At 42.8% G+C, this 22,497-nt stretch overlaps 1 protein-coding gene across 1 annotated transcript in view; it reads left to right on the top strand.

The window, feature by feature from the left end:
- Positions 1-410: 410 nt before the first annotated feature.
- Positions 411-22,497, top strand: part of AMER3 (APC membrane recruitment protein 3) — a 92,282-nt gene continuing 70,195 nt past the window's right edge. The window contains 2 exon segments of the mRNA XM_059927087.1: positions 411-2,827; positions 2,829-3,124. Of these exon segments, the coding sequence (XP_059783070.1) occupies positions 411-2,827; positions 2,829-3,124 (2,713 nt within the window).

The following is a 22,497-nucleotide window of genomic DNA, read 5'->3' as shown; positions in this document are numbered from 1 at the left end:
ATGGTGCTGTGGGTAGAGTGCCAGTCCTGGGCATGGAAGTCTAACTTGCCCAGATAAGCTCTGAAAGGATGCTTGAGGGAGTCGCAAGATCACAGCTACAGGAGTACCAGACCCCAGTACGTTCTCATTTTGTCTCCTGTTGTCTGCCTTTAAGCACATGACTTAACTTCTCTGGCTATCAGTTATCTACAAAGGCTGGAGCAGCAAGCCTGTGGGTGGGGCAGTTCCCATCTCCCTCTCCTCTTGCCTCTATGGAGGATCCAAGCTCAGATGTCAGAGCTCAGCTCCCATGCCCATGTGGGCAGTGGGGGGTGGGGGGGAGGCAAACACAGGTCTTCTAGAACCACAGGCCTCCATCTTGGATACCGAGTGCCTCCTTCTTTCCTCCACAGCAGCAGGGACACTGCAGCATGGAGCTGAAGAGAGGAAAGACATTCATCAAATCTAGCCTGCAGACTGACCATGAGAAACCCCCAGATCCAGCAGCCACTGCCCCGGCCACGGAGGATGCAGTCTCACCAGGAGGGCAGCAGCGACCCCACAGTGAGAGGGGCCCCCAGGTCAGTCCCAGCACCCAAGGATATGACAGGTGCTCCGACAAGGGGGCCCAGCCAGACACCAATGGGGGGCCTGCAGCTCTCTGTGGGACCACCTTCAAACCGGTGCAGAAGAGCAAGACTCACGACAGTGTGCCCAGGGCTGACAGGGCAGCCTCAGCTACAGGGCAGCTGGTGGGCAGTGCAAGCTTCCCAGGGCCCCCCAGGAGCCAGCGCATGATTGACTACCGCCACTTTGTGCCCCAGATGCCCTTTGTACCAGCTGTGGCCAAGAGCATTCCAAGGAAGAGAATTTCCCTGAAACGACCCAAGAAATGTTTTCGGAATCTATTCCACATCCGCAGAAACAAGACTGAGAATTTGGCCTCGCTGACAACCAAGGGGAAGAGCTTGTCCTCCCCTGAAGGCCCATCAGAGTCTGGAGGGCAGCAAGGCACAGCTTGCTTCCCCTTGGGCGAGGGGCTGGGACTGGACAGCCTGTGCCAGGACCTGTCTGACAGTGAGTTCCTGCCCGACTCCTCCTTTGACCTCTGCAGGGCCCTGTGTGAGGATGTGGCCTCACTCAAGAGCTTTGACTCACTCACCGGCTGCGGGGAGATCTTTGCAGACGAGAGCTCAGTGCCATCCCTGGAGCTGCATGAGGGCCTGGAGAGCCCTGCCCAGGCATCCCAGGTCCCTGACTCCATGGCTTCCAGGGGCCCCTGCCAGGGCAGCGTAGAGCAGCTGGCATCGCCTGCCCAGAATGAGATGTCTGACTTTGACAAGTTCTGGGACCGTGTGAATCACTCGGTGAGGCAGCAACAGCGCGCCCTGCTAGGTCCGTGGCTGGGGGGCCCCCAGGGGTCAGACACAGACAAGCCCAGGCCAGATGCATCTGGGCTTGCTGAGCTCCCCCTGTGCCCATGCAGGGACCCCCACAGCGGCTCCAAAGCCAGCTCCATAGACACAGGCACCCCCAAGAGCGAGCGGCCAGAATCTGTGTCCACGAGCGACGAGGGCTACTATGACTCCTTCTCACCAGGCCTCGAGGAGGACAAGAAGGAGGCCCCGAGCCCAGGCACACCCGCAGCCGCCTTCCCCCGGGACAGCTACAGCGGAGATGCCCTCTACGAGCTCTTCTATGACCCCACTGAGGGCCCCGGGAGCCCGAACCTGGATGACGACCTGTGCGTGTCTGAGAGTCTGTCGGGGCCGGCACTGGGAGCCCCGCTGTCCATGTGCAGCTTCCACGTGGGGGCAGAAGAGAACCTGGCCGCCGCTCCAGGCCCAGACCTACTCAGCCAGAGCTTCTTGCAGAGCTCCTGGAGGGGCAAGGAGTGCCTGCTGAAGCTCTGCGACACCGAGCTTGCCATCACCATGGGCATTATCAACTGGCTCCGCCGGAGCCCAGAGCTCCGTGCCCTGCCTGCCTCGGCCCCCAGGGAGCCTGCGGCGCCCCCGGGAGGACTGGTGGAGAAGCCAGGAGCTGGCTCTGAGAAGGTGTGCCCGGGTCCAGTGAAGCTGGAGGACGGGGGGACCCGGGCCTTAGATGCAGGTAGGACCTCCGTGAGCTCAGCACCCAGCAGGCGGGAGCTGTGGGCATGTTCGGGCACCAAGGGCCTGCCTGCTGGAGTGAGCGAGGTCCTAGCGGGGGCCAAGCAGGGGACCAGCTCTCCATCCAGGGACCCCTCTCTGGAGTGTGTGCAGGTCTCTGAGGAAGGAGGGACACAAGGCCACCCTGAAGGCTCGCTCTCCTCTGTGGGGTCTGCAGCCCCCGTGGCAACCAACACGTCCAGCAAAAACAAGGTTCCAAACCCCTCTGCCTGGCCTGGCTCCCAGGAGCCCAGGCTGCCTGGGAACCTGGGGTGTTTCCAAGGTCCCTGGAGGCCAGGTCTTGGGGGAAGCACTGTGGATTCAGAGCTCACTCTGACAGGCTGTGTGGCCCAGGTGGCAGCCCTACAGATCCACCCAGACTGTCAGCCCCCAAGGCAGAACACAGGTAGCGGGCTCTGCGGGCAGCCTCAGGCCAGGGGCCCTGACATTCTGCCACAGAAACAGCCTAACAGCTTCCCTAGCACAGCTGACATACGTGGCCTGCCCTCCCTGGCCAGCCCACTCCACAGCCCACAGGACCAGAGGTGCCCAGGCCGCATTCTGGACCTGAGCCAGATCAGGGTGGAGCCCGCCAGGCTGGATGCCCAGGCCCAGGCCTTTGTGGAGGACCAGCCTCTGCAGCTCAGCTCAAGGGCTATAGAGCAGGCTGCACACAGGAGCCAGCTGGACCCATAGCCCCCTCAGTCCTGCTGCCTGGGATCACCTGCCAGGAATTCTGGCCCTCACTTCCAACAGCCAGTGGGAGGGGGCCCACTCTGCAAGTGCCCCAGAAAGCCGCTGCAGCTTCTTGGACCATGAGGGCATCCTTTGCAACCAGCAGGAAGTAGGAGCTCCCAGGCCAGCATGGCTGAGACCCACCTTTGGAACAGTCTTGTGTCTTTGTGGTCACATTCAGGAGAGCCTAAGACCCAAATCTCCACCCTTTGTCCCTGATGTGAGGACTGTATTGGGGGGGAGGGGGTGGCAGGACTCAGGCAAGTGGGGCGGGGCATTTTAACATGGAGGCATCCATAGCTGAACCCACCAGCTCAGCCAGAACAGGTCCTGGGCAGCCCAAGACCAAGGGCAATTGCAAAGCTGCTAGTGCTCTCAAAATGTGCCTCCCCAATTTCCCCACCAAAAAATGAAGCATCTAAACCCAGATGTGAAGTAGCCACATTTGGCCACTCCTCATACAGCATGTCAGAGAGAGGAGCTCGGATTTGAAACTGATGGGATGGAAATGGTACATATTATAAAGGGTACATATTGTGCTGATAACTCTGAACAAGGGTTGAGAGTCATAAATGTGAGTGGGGGGTCCGAGGCTCAGGGGTAGGAGCTTGAGACAGGGGATAGGGGGTTGCAAATGAGCTTGGGAGTGCCCACTCGCCCCACCCCAGCCTGCTCCCCACCCCCAGGATGAGCAGCCACAACCTACGGGACCCTGAAGGGCTTCTCTGAGGGAATCAGAAGCAGAACCAGCCATCTCAGCAAGAGCCTTGAACCAGCAGATGCCATGCATTCCTGTGCAACCTTGCCAGGGCTGGCCAGACCCTGCAGACCTGACCTATGGGTGTTCTCTGTCACAAAGCATCCCATCCAAACAATGATTTCCCCCAGCTTGCACTCTCTAACTGAGCAACAGGTGGCAAGATGGTCTTGGGGAAGAAGCTGACTGATTCTCCACACTGCCATTCTTGCCCTCCACGCTGCCAAGCATTCTAGCCTCCCGCTTCAGGAAGGCTCACCTTTGAATGAGGCTGTATCCTCCAACCCCTCGAAAGCCACAACATGTGCACAGCACCAAACATTCAGAATCACAGAGGGAAAGGTGGCTCGCACCTCAGGAAGGGCAGGTGTCTGTTTGGCCAGCCTCAGGGCAGCAGGCCAGCAGCCAGCCCCTTGCCAGGGTTCCCTACGATTAGATCCTGCCTCAGCTGCCCTGTTGTGGTGAGGTGCCAGGCGGGGGTGGGGGTGGGCGTGGGGGGGGGGAGTATGCCACAGGCAGCTATGAAGCTGTTTCTAGAAGATAGGCCAGCATAGAAAGGGGGCGGGCCCAGTGATGAGGGAGGAATTCCAGATGGAGGGATGCAGTCTGACAAGCTGACCACAGGCTGGGGCCTCTCCTGATTGCCTGAGGCTTTGTTTCAGGCTAGAACATGCTCCGTGGCCCTCATTAACAACTGCTTCCTGGGGCCCACTGTGCGGAGGATGCATGCAGCACATGGGAGGTTCAAAAGGGCATGACAGGGCTCCTGACCAGGCCCATCGAGACAGGACACAAGGAAGGTCAGGGCCAGCCTTCCTGGGAAGCCACACTTGACCCTTCCTACCAGCACTGCCACAAGCGGTCACAACAGCGTTATTGGGCCTAGATGTGAGCAGGTGACATGTGGAGTAGCTCGCGGCATCCCTGCAGCAACCGGAATGCAGCTGCTCCCCTGGTTTCTGACATGGAAGCCGAGGCCAGGGTGCGGACATGGCTTGCCCATGACACACTCGGCCAGTGTGTGGGACTGATGGTGTTGGAGCTGAACCCCAACTCCTAGGGCCCAGCTCTCGGTAGGCTCCTGCCATGAACACCCCTCTCGAAGCCTCCCCTCCTCCCTTCTTTCAGGGCACAGGTGTCTGGGGCCTCTGGGTGCCAGGAGTGCATCTCCGTTACTTTGTACCGCACCTAAGCAGAGCAAGTGCTCAGTAAATACTGTTGCAAGAATGAAATATCAAAAGTTTTCTGATTTCTTGTTGCCTGTGGGCCTTGTGTCTAGAGAGCAGCAGAGTTGGGTTTAACCTGGCAGAAGTGACTTCCTTGATGTGACACACTGACTTGTGGAGATGTGGAAGAGCCAGCCCAGTCCAAGAGCACTGGGAAGAGCAGGAACCAAAGTGGTCCAGGTCAGGAGGGGCCTGGGGTCAGGAGGAGAGTGCCAAAGGGGACCCAGGACTCAAAGCAGGTGCACGGTGACCCAGCAGCAGGGCAGCAGAAACAAGGACCTAGGGCCATGCCTACTGGGAGGAAATCTTGCCCAGTGGCTCTCATTCTGGGGAGCATCTTAGGCAATCCCAGCACTGTAGAGATTCTCACTCAGCAATCTGGGGAGCAGTCCCAGCAGTGGTCTGCTAGGCGCCCTGCTGGGAGAGTGAAAGAGGCTGTGTGATCTTCCTCTTGTGTGCACTGAGTCAAGGATCCCTCAGCCCATCTCTCTTTCTGCGCCCCACCCCTCAGGCTGCCCTCCCCAGCAAGATGGGTGCAGGCAATGCCATTCTGACTGGGCTCCACAGGCCTCAAGGGTGTCCTCGAGGTGACCCACTGGGAGGAAGAGGGGAACCTCAGGGTCCAGCTCTTGAGACAGGTGCCTAACCCAGTGATGGGTGTGGAAGAGACCTGCTTGGGGCATTTTCAGAACTCTGGTCAATTTCTAGCGCTCTCATTCATACGTGGCTGTAGAGGCTATAGGAGATTTTTCCCATGTAAAGTAAAATCCTGAGAAGTAGGTCCAGTTGTCCCCAGCTCACAGCTGTGCCAGGGTCACACAGTGGTGGGGGAGCTGGGGTTCACCCTGGCGCCTGTGCACTGTGCTTCCGCCCTTCCAACCTTCTGAGGTTGAGTTAGAAAATAGGAAGTTACCCAGGCAGCTTCCCAACTGGGGGAGGCCTGGGTCCTACAGCAGGGTGGACCAGGAGGGCAGGGAAGAGAGCAGGAGAAGGTGCTGGAAAGAAGAAGGAGGTGAAGGCCAGCACAGGTTGCAGAAGTGCCTGCAAACTACATTGGGGGTGCTTCTTACCTTTCCTGGCTCTTCATTTTATTTATTTGTTTGTTTGCTTATTTATTTATTTATTTTTATGAAATGGGGACAAATATACAGAATACAAAACTCAAATGACACAGAAGGGAGAACAATGAAAAGTGAGTCTCCTCCAATTCCTCCCTTACCCCCTGTTGTTTTGAATCAAAATTAATACCCACTTACTACAACCAATTCAAACAATGCCAAGTGCAGAGCCTCCTCTTCCCTGTCCTTCTTGAACATTGGATGTGTCCTCAGACCCTTTCTCTGCCCATGACATAAACACACATGGACTTGAACCTTTTTTCTTACTGCACAGCGTATCACAGATGTCGTCCTTGAGCTTAGGAGGCACCAGGAGCACGCAGGTTCTCCATTCTCTTGAACAGCTGCACAGCAGTCTCCTGTAGGTGGCAAGTAATTTAAACACTCTCCTGTTGATGGATAGTCAAGTTATTTCCCATTTTTGCTGTTACAAACAATGCTGCACTCACTCCTTTTTCTCCTAAATGTTCTCTCTGAAAGTCCTCTTCAAACTATAAAAGTGAAATTTAACAAGGAAAAGATGCATTTTTTAAAATGAACAGTGCATCCTGCTTCTATGTCTCCACCCCAATGCCCACCTACCTAAGGGCCTGATGTTAATGGCCTGGGTTCCATGCTCATACAAACATACTACACACCACCATCTTTGGAAGGGGAGAGGTGGGTTCTTCTGTTATTATGTATAAGGCCTTGTAAGTTGTCATTCCCATCCTTACAACAAGAAAAATGTGGACAAACTGAAAATCCATGACTTTCCTTGACTCATCAGAGAACTGAGGTCACAGAGCAAATAACTCCTCTGAAGCCTGGAGGCAAAGGTGCATCCAGAGAAAGGAGGCAACCAAGACCTGGTGCAAGATGCCAAAGAACTGGTAGGAACTGTTAAGGAGTAGTTTTGACAAGTGGCTGTAGGCTGAATAAGAAGCTATAAGGGGCTGGGCAGTAAAGGGGGGCCCACACTTTCATGGCTTTCCTCCAGGAACCACACTGTGTTTTCAGGGTGAGGACAAAAGACCCCCTCATGGACTTGGCAAAGGGAGAAGAGTAGCCATTGTGAAACCCTCCATAACCTTCTCCCTAACAGGCCTATGTAAAGGGGAGGGGCTTCCCCAGGGGGCTATTCTGAAGTCTTCTCCAAGCTGAAGGAAGGCACTCCACCCAACCCCAGTCATCTCCAGCCTTCCTGTCTCACTTAAGAAAAAGAAAGATAGATAGAAAGAAAGATAGAAAGAAAAGGACAGTTAACCAGAAGAGGACTCCAAAATACAAAACTGGAAATGGTGGGCCAGAAGGGACTAGGGTTTTGGAAGGCTTAACCCCACCCTGGGGTCACAGGCCCACAAAAGACTGAGACTGATTAGAAGCTTAGAAGATAAGGACACATTCTCTCCCTCCCGACTAACACCATCACCACACTAATAAGCCTCCGGTAATAAGAACTGTGGATTAAAACTAAAAGAGCTACAAGACAAAGACTCTCTCTAAAGATCAGAACAAAGGGACGCCACAAAGACAAGAAGGGAGGAAAAAGTAAGCCCACTAGAGTAATATGAAGCCTCTGGTGCCTATAGTTACAAGAAATATTAAAACAGCCCAACTCTTAGCCAGATTAACATAAATCCTCACACTAAAAGCCTATTTACCTCAGTACCTATTACCTATACAATGTCAAACTTTCAACAAAAAATTATAAAGCCTGTTAAAGGCAAGAGGAAACAATGTCTGAGGGACAAAGCTATTGCCAGAACCAGTCACAGATGTTGGAATTATCACATAAAGATTATAAAATAAGATTGATTAATATGTTAAGAGTTCTAGTGAAAAAAGTAGACAAAATGCAAGAACAAGTGGTAATATAGCTGACAGGAAGAATTCCAAGAAAGAAATCCAAAGAATATGATAGAAGTCAAAAACATTGCAAATTAAATGCAGAATTAAACATGGCTGAGTAAAGAATCTGCAAGCTTTATTAGAAAATACTTGAGACAAATAAAAATGAGACACAATATACCAAAACTTACAGGACACAGAGAAAGCAGTGCTAAGTAGGAAATTTATTGCTACAATGCATACATTAAAAAAGAAGAAAGCTCTCAAATCAATAACCTAACTTTATATTTTAAGGAACTAGAAAAAGAAGAATAAACTAACCCAGAGCCAGTAGAAGGAAAGAAGCAATAAAGTTTGGTGGAGATAAATACAATAGAGAAGAAGAAAAAAAAAAAAAACAGGAAAAAGTCATCAAAACCAAAGTTGATTTTTTGAAAAGCTCAACTAAATTGACACACCTTTAGCTTAAACTGAGAACAAAAGAGAGAAGACTCAAAGTACTGAAATCAGAAATATAAGTGGGGATATCACTACCAATTTTATAAAAATAAAAAAGATAATAAGAGAATGCTATGAACATTTATATATCAACCAGTTGCATAACCTAGATGAAATGGAAAAATTCCTAGAAATGTACATCTATCAAAATGAATCACGAAGAAAAAGAAAATCTGAATAGACCTATAACTAGTAAGGAGACTAAGTCAGTAATAAAAAAAATCTCTCAGTAAAGAAAGGCCTGGGACAAGATGGCTTAACTGGTGAATTCCATCAAACATTCAAGGAGGATTTAAAACTAATCATGCTGAAACTCTTCCAAAATATTGAAGAGGTGGGAATAGTTCCTAACTGATTCCATGAGACCAGCACTACCCTGATACCAAAGCCAGAAAAGAAACTACAAGAAAACTACATACCAATATTTCTTATGAATATATAGATACAAAAATTCTCAACAAAATACTAGCAAACTGAATTCAGCAGCATAGTAAAAGGATTAACACCAAGACCAAGTGAGTTTTATTCCAGAAGTGCAAGGATGGTTCAATATACAAAAAACAAACTATGCAATACATGCCATTAATAAGATGAAGGAAAAAAACATATGATCATCTCAACTGATGCAGAAAAGGCATTTTACAATATCCAACACCCTTTCATGATAAAAATACTCAGTAAACCAGGAATAGAAGGAAATATCCTCAACGTGACAAAGGGAATTAAAAACTCACAGCTAACATTACCCTCAATGGGAAAAAGACTGAAGCTTTCCCCTAAGATCAGACATAAGACAAGGATGCCCACTTTCACCCTTATATTCAACACAGTATTGGAAGTTTTAGCAGAGCAATTAGGCAAGAAAATGAAATAAAGTACATCCCAACTGGAAAGTAGAATTTTTTCTGTTTGCAGACAACATGATTTTAAAAATAGAAAATTCTAAAGAGCCACAAGAAAACTGCTAGAGTTAATAAATTAATTCAGCCAAGTTGAAAGATACAAAATCAACAAATATCAGTTGAATTTCCATACACTAACAATGAACAATCCAAAAAGGAAATGAATAAAACAATTTCATTGCATAAAAAATAAAATACTTGGGAATGAATTTAACCAAGGAGGCAAAATAATTGTACATTGAAAACTATAAAGTATTGTTGAAAAAAATTTAAGGCATAAATAAGTAGAAAGATAACTTGTGTTCATGGATTGGAAGATTTAATATTGCTAAAATGACAATACTATCTAAAGCAATCTAGAGATTCAATGCAATCCCTACAAAAATCCCAATAGATTCTCTTTTGCAGGAATAGAAAAACCTATCTTGAAATTCACATGGAATCTCAAGGGACTCAAAATAGCCAAAACATTCCTGAAAAAGAACAAAGTTGGAGAACTCACACTTCATAATTTGAAAACTTACTACAAAGCTACAGTAAACAAAACAGGTACTACTGGCATAAGGACAGACATACAGAACAATAGAATATAATAGCAAGCCCAGAAATAAACCCTTACATATTTGGCACCCTTTGACAAGAATGTCAAAACTATTCAATGGAGAAAGGACCATTTTTTCCACAAATGATGCTGGGAAAATTGGATGCGACATGCAAAAGTATGAAGGTGGATCCTTACCTTATACCATATACAAAAATTAATTCAAAATGGATCAAAGAGAATTGAGTCAAGATGGAGGAGTAGGAGGATGTAAAGTTCACCTTTCCCCACAAATGCATCAAGAATACACCTACAGGAGGGAGTCAAGATGGCAGAGGAATAGGAGGATGTGGGGTTCATGTCTCTCCACAGATTCATCACGAATATATCTATAGATGCAACAATTCTCACAGAACACCAACTGAACACTGGCAGAAGACCTTGGACACTGGATCTTTATAGTCCTTTCTGACTATATCTTTATAGTCAGAAAGGACTATAAAGATCCTTGCATAACTGGGTGGGATGAAAAAAAGAAGGGAGAAGGAGGAGGAGAGGAAGCAAGGTGGGACCTGCACCCTGGGGCGGGGGAGCTGAAGCAGAGGAGAGATTCCCGAATTCAGGGAAACCCCCTCTCCAATGGGGAAACCTCCTCTCTGATGGGGAAATCAATTGGGACAGAAGGGAAGCATTTGAGGCTGTTGGAAGAGGGTGAAGTGGCTGATCTGTGGCAGCCTGGACAGAGTGAGAACTACACAGATGGTCTGTACCATGGCCCTATGGTGCCCTGGACTGGGACGTGTGTTCACAGGTATACAAGGGAGCTGGTAGCTGGAGCATGGGGACTGGAGAACAGACCCAGAGTGAGAACTGCTGTTGGCTGTGGGGAGACAGACTGAGGAGACAGGAGGGAGGAAATCCACAACAGGGAATGCCTACAGAGGAAGACTGGACTGCCACAGAAGCAGGGCACTACTGCTGAGTCACATGCAGGGGGAGGAGCCACTATTGTAACCTCTCTCTCCCCACCTGCCAGTGCCGGCCGATGACAATAAAAGAAGCCCGATCAGGGCTGGCTCTTGTGTGCCAGCTGCTGAGCAATAAAAAAAGCCCCTATCAGAGCTGGCCCTCACATGCTGGCTGTGGGGAAATAGGAAAAGCCCTCTCAGGACTGGCTCTCATGCGCCATCCACCGGGCACCAGAAAAGCCCCTCACTAGGGCCATAACTCTTGCGCCCATGGCCGCTAGCTTCCCTGCACAGTTGGCACCACCTGGGCTCCCACAATCCAAGCAGTCAGACCACCTCTGCACCCTGTCCTCACTGGGACAGACCCAAGAGCTCCAAGGCAGCCTCAGGACCAGACTCCTATGGGTGGACCACACACAGAGGTGGGGATAAAACCAAAGCTGAACCCCAGGGATGGGGTGACTAAGGAAGAAGACTGAAAACCTTTTCATCAGCTGCACTAGCTGCAGATTAAATCCACACAATCAGATAGGTAAACCCTGCATCTGTGGAATACCTGAGTAGACAATGAGTGTTCCCACAAATGAAAACAGTCTGGCTCTGGCAGCTGTGGACTTTGGGGGCAGCACACACAGGAGTTGGGCCAGATCAGAGTCTCAGTGGTCCCCACAGGGCCCACAGCAAGTCCAGAGACCAGCCCAGAGACAGAGGAGGGCTTCTTGCAGAGGCAGAGGTGGGCTGTGGCTCAGGGTGTGTGCAAGGACACTTACAGCTGAGACCTCAGGGAAACATAATTATTGCTATTAATTTTATTATGTTTTGATTCATTCTGTTGTTGGTTCTGCCTTGTTTTTTAGTATTTTTTTAATTTAGTATTTTGGGATCTTCTTGTTTTATAACACCTTTTTTATTTTTATTTTTATATATTTCTATTTTTACTTTTCTTTTCTGTTGTTCTGTGTTCTTTTCGCTTACTTTGTCCTTCTTCTTTTTCCTGTATATATGTTTTTTTATATTTCCATTTCTACTTTTCTTTTGTTCTGTGTTTTTTCCCTTTTTTTAAAAATCATTTTTATTGGTTCCTTCTCTTTCTTTGCTTTATGCTTCAGTAGGCACACTGCTTTGGTTTTGTTTTTAGGTTTTCTGTTTTTGTTAGTTTTGATTCAAATTGTTTGATTTTGTTTCAGTGCTCTTCTGTTTGTCTGGTTGTTCTTTGGTTTTTGTTTTATTTGGTTCTGTTTTTGTTTCTTTTGCGTGTCTGTGTGTTTCCTTGTTTCTGTTTTTGGATGTTTTGATTTTGTTTTTACCAGTTGTCTAGGGGGTTTTTTTTCTTTAATATGTTTTTATTTTATTTTTTTATAGTTCTATTTCTACATTGCTTTTCTGTTGTTCTGTCTTCTTTCCCCTTTTTATTCTTTTTTTTTTTATCATTTTTGTTGGTTTATTCTGTTTCTTTGCTTCATTCTTCAGTTGGCACTCTGCTTGGATTTTGGTTTTTGGTTTTGTGATTTTGTTAGTTTTGTTTTTAATTGTTTAATTTCATTCTTGGGTTCTTTTGTTTGGTTGTTCTCTTGATTTTGTTTTATTTGGTTCTGTTTTTGTTTCTTTTGTGTGTATGTGTGTTTCCGTGTTTCTGCTTTTGTTTGTTTGATTTTACTTTTTACCATTTGTCAAGGGTTTTGTTTGTCTGCTTTTGTTAATCCCCTTTATTGCTGGGATTAGTGACTTGTGAGGTCTTTGTTCCCTGACTGGAAGTAAGGCCTGAGGCTCTGGGGTGGGAGCACTGAGTCCAGGATGCTGGACCACTAGAGAATTCCCGGCCTCAGGGAAGATTGATGGCCAAGAGCTCTCACGGAGGCCTCTATCTGAATCGAAGACCCAGCTCCACCCAACTGCCTGCAGTTTCCAGCACTGGATGCCTCACACCAAACAACAAACAACACAGGAACACAAACCCACCCATCAGCACACAAACTACCTAAAGTCATACTAAGTTCACACACACCCCAAAACACACCACCTGACACCACCTTGCTCATCAGAGGAAAAAGACTCAGCTCCACTCAACAGAACACAGGCACCAGCCCCTCCCATCAGGAAACCTATGCCAGACACTGGACCAACCTCACCACCAGGGGCAGAGAACAGAAACAAGAGGAGCTATGACCCTGCAGCCTAGGGAAAGGAAACCACAAACACAGTAAGTTAGAAAAAATGAGAAGACAGAGAAATATCTTGCAGACAAAGGAGCAAGATAAAAACCCACAAGACCAAATAATGAAGAGGAAATAGGCAAACTACTATGAAAAAGAATTCATAGTAATGATAGTAAAGATGATCCAAAATCTCTAAAACAGAATGGAGAAAATACAAGAAACACTTAACTAGGACCTAGAAGAACTAAAGAGCAAACAAACAGTAATGAACAACACAATAACTGAACTTAAAAGTACTCTAGAAGGGATCAATAGCAGAATAACTGAAGCAGAAGAATGGATAAGTAAGCTGGAAGATAAAATGGTGGAAATAACTGCCACAGAGCAGAATAAAGAAAAAAGAATGAAAAGAACTGAGGACAGTATCAGAGACCTAAGTGCACCAACATTTGAATTATAGGCAGCCCAGAAGAAGAAGAAAGAAAGAAAGGGTCTGAGAAAATATTTGAAGAGATTAGAGTTGAAAACTTCCCCAACATGGGAAAGGAAATAGTCAATCAAGTCCAGAAAGTGCATAGAGACACATACAGGATAAACCCAAGGAGAAACACACCGAGACACATATTAATCAAACTAACAAAAATTAAACAGAAAGAAAAAAATAAATAAAAGCAACAAGGGAAAAACAACAACTAACATACAACTAACATAGAAGAGAAAAGCAACAACATTCCCATAAGATAATCAGCTGATCTTTCAGCAGAAACTCTGCAGGCCAGAGGGGAGTGGCAGGATATATTTAAAGTGATGAAAGGGAAAAACCTACAAGCAAGATTACTCTACCCAGCAAGGATCTCATTCAGATTTGACAGAGGAACCAAAAGCTTTATAGACAAGCAATAGTTAAGAGAATTCAGCACCACCAAACCAGCTTTACAACAAATGCTAAAGGAACTTCTCTAGGCAGGAAACACAAGAGAAGGAAAAGACCTATAAAAACAAACCTAAAACAACTAGGAAAATGGCAATAGGAACATACACATCGAAAATTACCTTAAATGTAAATGGATTAAATGCTCCAACCAAAAGACACAGACTGGCTGAATGGATACAAAAACGAGGCCCATATGTATGCTGTCTACAGGAGACCAACTTCAGATCAAGGGACACATAAAGACTGAAAATGAGGGGATAGAATGGAAAAAGATATTCCATGCAAATGGAAATCAAAAGAAAGCTGGAATAGCAATACTCATATCAGACAAAATAGACTTTAAAATAAAGACTATTACAAGACACAAAGGACACTAAATAATGATCAAGGGATCAATCCAAGAAGAAGATATAACAATTGTAAATATTTATGCACCCAACATGAGCACCTCAATACATAAGGCAAATGCTAACAGCCATAAAGGGGGAAATGGACAGTAACACAGTAATAGTAGGGGACTTTAACACCTCACTTTCACCAGTGGACAGATCATACAAAATGAAAATCAGTAAGGAAACACAGGCTTTAAATGACACATTAAAGCAGATGGACTTAATTGATATTTATAGGACATTCCATCATAAAACAACAGAATACACTTTCTTCTCAAGTGCTCATGGAACATTCTCCAGGATAGATCACATGTTGGATCAGAAATCAAGCCTCAGTAAGTTTAAGAAACTTGAAATCATATGAAGCGTCTTTTCCAACCACAATGCTGAGACTAAATATCAATTACAGGAAAAAAAAAAACTGTGAAAAATGAAAACACATGGAGGCTAAACAATATGCTACTAAACAACCAAGAGATCAGTGATGAAACCAAAGGGCAAATCAAAAAATGCCTAGAAACAAATGACAATGAAAACCCAATGGCCCAAAACCTATGGGATGCAGCAAAAACGTTCTAAGAGAGAAGTTTATAACAATACAATCCTACCTCAAGAAATAAGAAAAATCTCAAATAAACAACCTAACCTTACACCTAAAGCAACTAGAGAAAGAAGAAGAACAAAAAAAAAAAAAACCCAAAGTTAGCAGACAGAAAGAAATCATAAAGATCAGATCAGAAATAAATGAAAGAGAAATGAAGGAAACAATACCAAAGATCAATAAAACTTAAAGCTGGTTATTTGAGAAGATAAACAAAATTGCTAAACCATTAGTGAGACTCATCAACAAAAAAAGGGAGAAGACTCAGATCAACAGAATTAGAAATGAAAAAGGAGAAGTAACAACTGACACTGCAGAAATACAAAGGATTATGAGATATTACTGCAAGCAACTCTATGCCAATAAAATGTACAGCCTGGAAGAAATGGACAAATTCTTAGAAAAGTGCAACCTTCCAAGACTGAACCAGGAACAAATAGAAAATATGAACAGACCAATCATAAGCACTGAATTTAAAACTCTGATTAAAAATCTTCCAACAAACAAAAGCCCAGAGCCAGATGCCTCCACAGGCGAATTCAATCAAACATTTAGAGAAGAGCTAGCACCTACCCTTCTCAAACTCTTCCTAAATATAGCAGAGGAAGGAACACTCCAAAACTCATTCCACGAGGCCACCATCACCCTGATACCAAAACCAGACAAAGATATCAAGAAAAAAAAAAAAGAAAGAAAATTACAGGCCAATATCACATAGATGTAAAAATCCTCAACAAAATACTAGCAAACAGAATCCAAAAACACATTAAAAGGATCATACACCATGATCAAGTGGGATTTATACCAGGAATGCAAGGATTCTTCAATATATGCAAATCAATCAATATGATACACCATACTAACAAATTGAGGGATAAAAACCGTATCATAATCTCAATAGATGAAGAAAAAGATTTCAACAAAATTCAACACCAGTTTATGACAAAAACTATCCAGGAAGTGGGCATAGAGTGAACCTACCTCAACATAATAAAAGCCATATATGACAAACCCACAGCAAACATCATTCTCAATGGTAAAAATATGAAAGCATTTCCTCCTAGATCAGGAACAATACAAGGGTACCCAGTCTCACCACTATTATTCAATATAGTTTTGGACGTTTTAGCCACAGCAGTCAGAGAAGAAAAAGAAAAGGAATCCAAACTGGAAAAGAAGTAAAACTGTCACTGTTTGCAGATGACATGATACTATACACAGAAAATCCTAAAGATGCCACCAGAAAACTACTAGAGCAAAGCAATCAGTTTGCTAAAGTAGCAGGATACAAAATTAATGCACAGAAATCTCTTGCATTTCTATATACTAAGAACAAAATATCAGAAGCAGAAATTAAGGAAATGCTCCCATTTACTATTGCAAAAAAAGAATAAAATATCTAGGAATAAAGCTACCTAAGGAGGCAAAAGACCTCTATGCATAAAAGTATAAGACACTGATGAAACAAATCAAAGATGACACAAAAAGATGGAGAGATATACCATGTTCTTGGATTGGAAGAATCAGCATTGTGAAAATGACTTCATTTCCCAAAGCAATCTACAGATTCAATGCAATTCCTATCAAATAACCAAGGGCGTTTTTCACAGAACTAGAACAAGAAATTTTTACAATTTGTATGGAAACACAAAAGACCGCAAATAGCCAAAGCAATCTTGAGAAAGAAAAACGGATCTGGAGGAATCAGGCTCCCTGACTTCAGACTATACAACAAAGCTACAGTAATCAAGACAGTATGGTACTGGCACAAAAACAGAAATATAGATCAATGGAACAGGATATAAAGTCCAGAGATAAACCCACACACCTATGGTCACATAATCTATGACAAAGGAGGCAAGAATATATGATGGACAAAAGACAGTCTCTTCAATAAGTGGTGCTAGGAAAACTGGACAGCTGCATGTAAAAGAATGAAATTAGCACACTCCCTAACACCATACACAAAAATGTACTCAAAATGGATTAAAGAGCTAAATGTAAGGCTGGACACTATAAAACTCTTAGAGGAAAACATAGGCAGGACACTCTTTGATATAAATTGCAGCAATATCTTTTTCTATCCTTCTCCTAGCATAATGAAGTGAAAACAAAAATAAACAAATGAGACCTAATTAAACTTAAAAGCTTTTGTAAAACAAAGGAAACCAGAAATAAAACAAAAAGGCAGCCCACCAAATGAGAGAAAATTTTTGTGTACGAAGTGACTGACAAGGGATTAATCTCTAAAATATACAAAGAGCTCATGCAGCTCAATATCAAAAAAACAAACAACCAAATCAAAAAAATGGGTGGAAAATCTAAATAGACATTTCTCCAAAGAAGACATACAAATGACCAAGAGACACAGGAAAAGATGCTCAGCATGACTAATTGCTAGAGAAATGCAAATCGAAACTACAATGATGTACCACTTCGCACTGGTTAGAATGGCCATCATCAAAAAATCTACAAACAATAAATGTTAAAGAGGTTGTGGAGAAAAGGAAACCCTCCTATACTCTTCGTGGGAATGTAAATTGGTACAACCACTATGGAGAACAGTATGGAAGTTCCCTAAAAATCTAAAAACAAAGGTACCATATGATCCAGCAATTCCACTCCTGGACATATATCCAGAGAAAATCATAATTTGAAAAGATCATGAACCCCAATGTTCTTTGCAGCACTGTTTACAATAGCCAAGACATGGAGGCAACCTAAATGTCCATCGACAGAGGAATGGATAAAGAAGATGTGTTACATATACACAATGGAATATTGCTTAGCCATTAAAAAGAATGAAATAATATCATTTGTACCAGCATGGATGGACCTAGAGATTGTCGTGCTGAGTGAAGTAAGTCAGATATCACTTATATGTGGAATCTAAAAAAAGGAACAAATGAACTTATTTACAAAACAGAAATAGAGACACAGATGTAGAAAACAAACTTATGGTTGCAAGGGCGGAAAGTGTGGGAGGATAAGTTGGGAAACTGGGATTGACATGTACCCACTACCATATATAAAACTGATACCTAATAAGGACCTACTGTATAGCACAGGAAACTCATCTCAATACTCTGTAATGACCTATGTGGGAAAAGAATCTAAAAAAGAGTGGATATATGTATATGTATAACTGATTCACTTTGCTGTACAGCAGAAACTAACAAAACATTTTAAATCAACTATACTCCAATAAAAAATTTTTTTTAAAAAGGGTCAAAGACCTACATGTAAGAACTAAAACTGTAAATATCTTAGAATAAAACATAGGGGAAATTCTTTATAACATTGGATTTGGTCATGATTTCTTAGATATGACACCAAAAGCACAGAAAAAATAGAAAAAAATAGATAACTTGGACTTCATCAAAATTCAAAATTTTAGTGTATCAAAGTACACTATCAAGAAAGTGAAAAGACAATCTACAGGATGCGAGAAAATATTTTCAACTCATAAAATTTAACAACAAAAGACAGATAACTCAATTTTTAAAAGTGGCAAAAGACTTGAATAGACTTTTCTCAAAGAAAATATACAAATGACTGATAAGTACATTAAAAGATGCCCACCATCACTAATCATCAGGGCAATGTAAATCAAAACCACAATGAGATATCACTTCACACTCATTGGGGTGGCTATGATATATATATTAGAAGGGAAATAACAAGTGTTGGTAAAGATGTGGAGAAATTGGAACCCTTGTGCATTGCTGGAATGTAAAATGATTTAGCCACTGTGGAAAACAGTTTGGCAGTTTCTCAAAAAATAACACAGAAATCCCATATGATCCAACAATTCCACTCCTAGTTATATGCCCAAAGGAAGTGAAAGCAAGGACTCAAACAGATATTTGTACACCATTGTTCATAGCAGCATTATTCACAGTAGTCAAACAGTAGAAACAACCCAAATGCTCATCAAGATGTGAACTGACTAGCAAAATGTGATATAAACATACAACAGAAAGTTATTCAACCTTAAAAAAGCAATGAATTCTGATACATGCTACAACATGGATGAATTTTGAAAACATTATGCAGTGAAATAAGGCAAATACAAAAGGAAAAATATTGTGAGTCCAATTATATGAGGTACGTAGAGCAAGCAACTTCTTAGAGACAGAAAGTAGAATAGAGGTTAACAGAGACTGGTTGGGGGGTGGGGAGGGCAGAATGGTGAGTTATTATTTAATGGGATAGTTTCTGTTTGAAATGATGAAAAAGTTCTGGAAATGCATAGTTTAATGGTTTGACAACTGTGAATGTACTTGATGTCACTCAATTGTACACTGAAAAATGGCTGAAATGGTAAATTTTATGTTATGTATATTTTATAGCAATAAAAAAAGCAAAAAAATTTCAGTGAGTTTGAACATAAGTAACTAAACCTTCCCAATTTGAAACACAAAGAGAAAATTAACTGGAACAAAACCCAGAATAGAACATCTAAGACTGTGAGACATAGCAAAAGGTGTAGCATACATGTAATGGAATATCAGAAGGAGCAGACAGAGAATGGGGCATAAACGTATTGAAGAAATAATGGCTGAGAACTTTCCAAATTAATGACAGATCTGAGAAGTTCAGAGAATACCAAACAGGACAAATACCAAATACACACACACACACACACACACACACACACACACACACACACTGGACATATCATATTCAAACTGGGGAAACCAAAGACAAAGAGAGAAATCTGAAGAAAACCAGAGGTGATAGAAAGTGGACACCTTAACTACAGAGGATCAAGAATAAGAATTACAGTGAACTTCTCATTAGAAACCATGAAAGAAATGTTAAAATAATTTTGTTAGACAGAAGGAAATTAAATAAGTCAAATATCTGGATCTACATAAAGAAAGAGCATCAGAAAAGGAATAAATGGTGTTAGGGAGTGTTCTAATTTCATTCTTTTACATGTAGTTGTCCAGTTCCCAGCACCACTTATTGAAGAGACTGTATTTTCTCCATTGTATATTCTTGCCTCCTTTATCAAATATAAGGTGACAAAGATATGCACATGAGTTTATCTCTGGGCTTTCTATCCTGTTCCACTGATCTATATTTCTGTTTTTATGCCAGTACCATACTGTCTTGATTACTGTAGCTTTGTATTATAGTCTGAAGTCAGGGAGCATGATTCCTCCAGCTCCCTTTTTCTTTCTCAAGATTCCTTTGGCTATTCAGGGTCTTTTGTGTTTCCATACAAAACACCATACACAAAAAAACCCCTCAAAATGGATTAAAGACCTAAATGTAAGGCCAGATACTATAAAACTCTTAGAGGAAAACAGAGGCAGAACACTCTTTGACATCAATCACAGCAAGATCCTTTTTGACCCACCTCCTAGAGTAATGGAAATAAAAACAAAAATAAACAAATGGGACCTAATTAAACTTAAAGGCTTTTGCATAGCAAAGGAAACCATAAACAAGACAAAAAGACAACTCTCAGAATGGGAGAAAATATTTGCAAATGAAGCAACTGACAAGGGATTAATCTCCAAAACATACAAACAGTTCATGCAGCTCAATATCAAAAAAACCAAACAACCCAATCATAAAATGAGTGGAAGACCTAAATAGACATTTCTTCAAAGAAAACATACAGATTACCAACAAACACATGATAGATGCTCAACATCAATAATCATTAGAGAAATGCAAATGAAAACCACAATGAGTTATCACCTCACACCAGTCAGAATGGCCATCATCAAAAAATCTACAAGCAATAAATGCTGGAGAGGGTGTGGAGAAAAGGGAACCCTCCTGCACTGTTGGTGGGAATGTAAATTGATACAGCTGCTATGGAGAACAGTATGGAGATTCCTTAAAAAACTAAAAATAGAACTACCATATGACCCAGCAATCCCACTACTGGGCATATACCCTGAGGAAACCATAATTCAAAAAGATACATGCACCCCAATGTTCATCGCAGCACTATCAACAACAGCCAGGACCTGGAAGCAACCTAATTGTCCATCAAAAGAGGAATGAGTAAAGATGATGTGGTACATATATACAATGGAATATTACTCAGCCATAAAAAGGAACGAAATTGTACCATTTGCAGAGACGTGGATGGACCTAGAGACTGTCATACAGAGTGAAGTAAGTCAGAAAGAGAAAAACGAATATCATATAATATTGCTTATGTGTGGAATCTAGAAAAATGATACAGATGAACTTATTCACAAAGCAGAAATAGAGACACAGATGTAGAGAACAAATATATGGATACCATGGTGGGGGGGGGATGAAATGGGAGATTGGAATTGACATATTTACACTGCTATGTATAAAATAGATAACTAATGAGAACCTACTGTATAGCACAGGGAACACTACTCATGCTCTGTGGTGACCTAAATGCGAAGGAAATCCAAAAAAAAGGGGCTATATGTAAACGTATAGCTGATTCACTTTTCTGTACAGTGGAAACTAACGCAACATTGTAAAACAACTATACTCCAATAAAAATTAATTTTAAAAGAAAGAAAAGGAATAAATGAAGGTAAAATAAATTATGTTATTTTTCTTATTCTTAATTGATCTAAAAGACTTACTTAAAGCAATAATAGTAACAATGTATTAGGTATTTATGGCATATGAATTAATAACATGAATAACAGCAATGTCACAAGGCATTGGGGGGAGAATTGAGCAAACTCTGTTAGGAAGTAGCTGCAATCCACATGAAGCAGTTAAGGTGATCTGAAGACAGATTTAGATTATTTTTAAATGCATGTTATAAACTCCAAGGCAACCACTAGAAAAGTTTTAAAAATAAGTATGAATGATATATTAAGATGGAGATACAATGGAATCATATATACTTAAAACCAGAGAAGACAGAAAAAGTCAGGGGAATGCTACAGAGAATAAATGCAACGAATATATACACTTACCAAAAATGGTAGATTTTACTCCAACCATATCAGCAATCCCTTTAATTGTGAACACCAGATGAGAATGAGATCATGAGACTAGATAAAAAGACAAAAAGACCCTACAAGAAACTCACTTTAAGTATAATGACATCTATACCTTAGAAGTAAAAGTATAAAGATATACCATGCTAATAGTAATGAAAAGAAAGTGAGAGTAGCTTATTAATTTCATGCAAGCTGATTTTAGAACAAAGAAGACTATCAGAGATAAAAAAAAAAGAACTGTTATATACAGTCATCCTTTGGAATCCATGAGGGATTGGTTCCAGGACCACCAACCCCACCCCCACACACACAGTGGATACCAAAATTCATGGATGCTCAAATCCCTTACATACAGTGGCCTAGTACGGTAGGCCCTCCACATCCACGGGTTCTGCATCTGCAGATGCAATCAAATTTGATCCTTGGTTGGTTGAATCTGTGAATGCAAAACCTACAGATATAGAAGGCAGTTTGTAATTTATAAGAGTTAACTCTCCAAGAGGACACAACAATTCTAATCGTATACACTTGACAGTAGAGCATCAAAATACATGAGGCACAAAATGATAGAACTAAAATACTAGAGCTGGACACATCAACACTTCTTTGTCAGTAATTGTTAGATCAAACAGCTAGAAACTCAGTGAGGCTATAGATGACCTAAAGTACACTATCGATCAACTTGATCTAAGTGACATTTATAGAACACCCCATACAACAGCAGAACACACATTTTTATCAAGCA

Source organism: Balaenoptera ricei, chromosome 7 (assembly GCF_028023285.1).
Source record: "Balaenoptera ricei isolate mBalRic1 chromosome 7, mBalRic1.hap2, whole genome shotgun sequence".
Classification (NCBI taxonomy): domain Eukaryota; kingdom Metazoa; phylum Chordata; class Mammalia; order Artiodactyla; family Balaenopteridae; genus Balaenoptera; species Balaenoptera ricei.
This window is presented reverse-complemented; position numbering and strand designations above follow the sequence as displayed.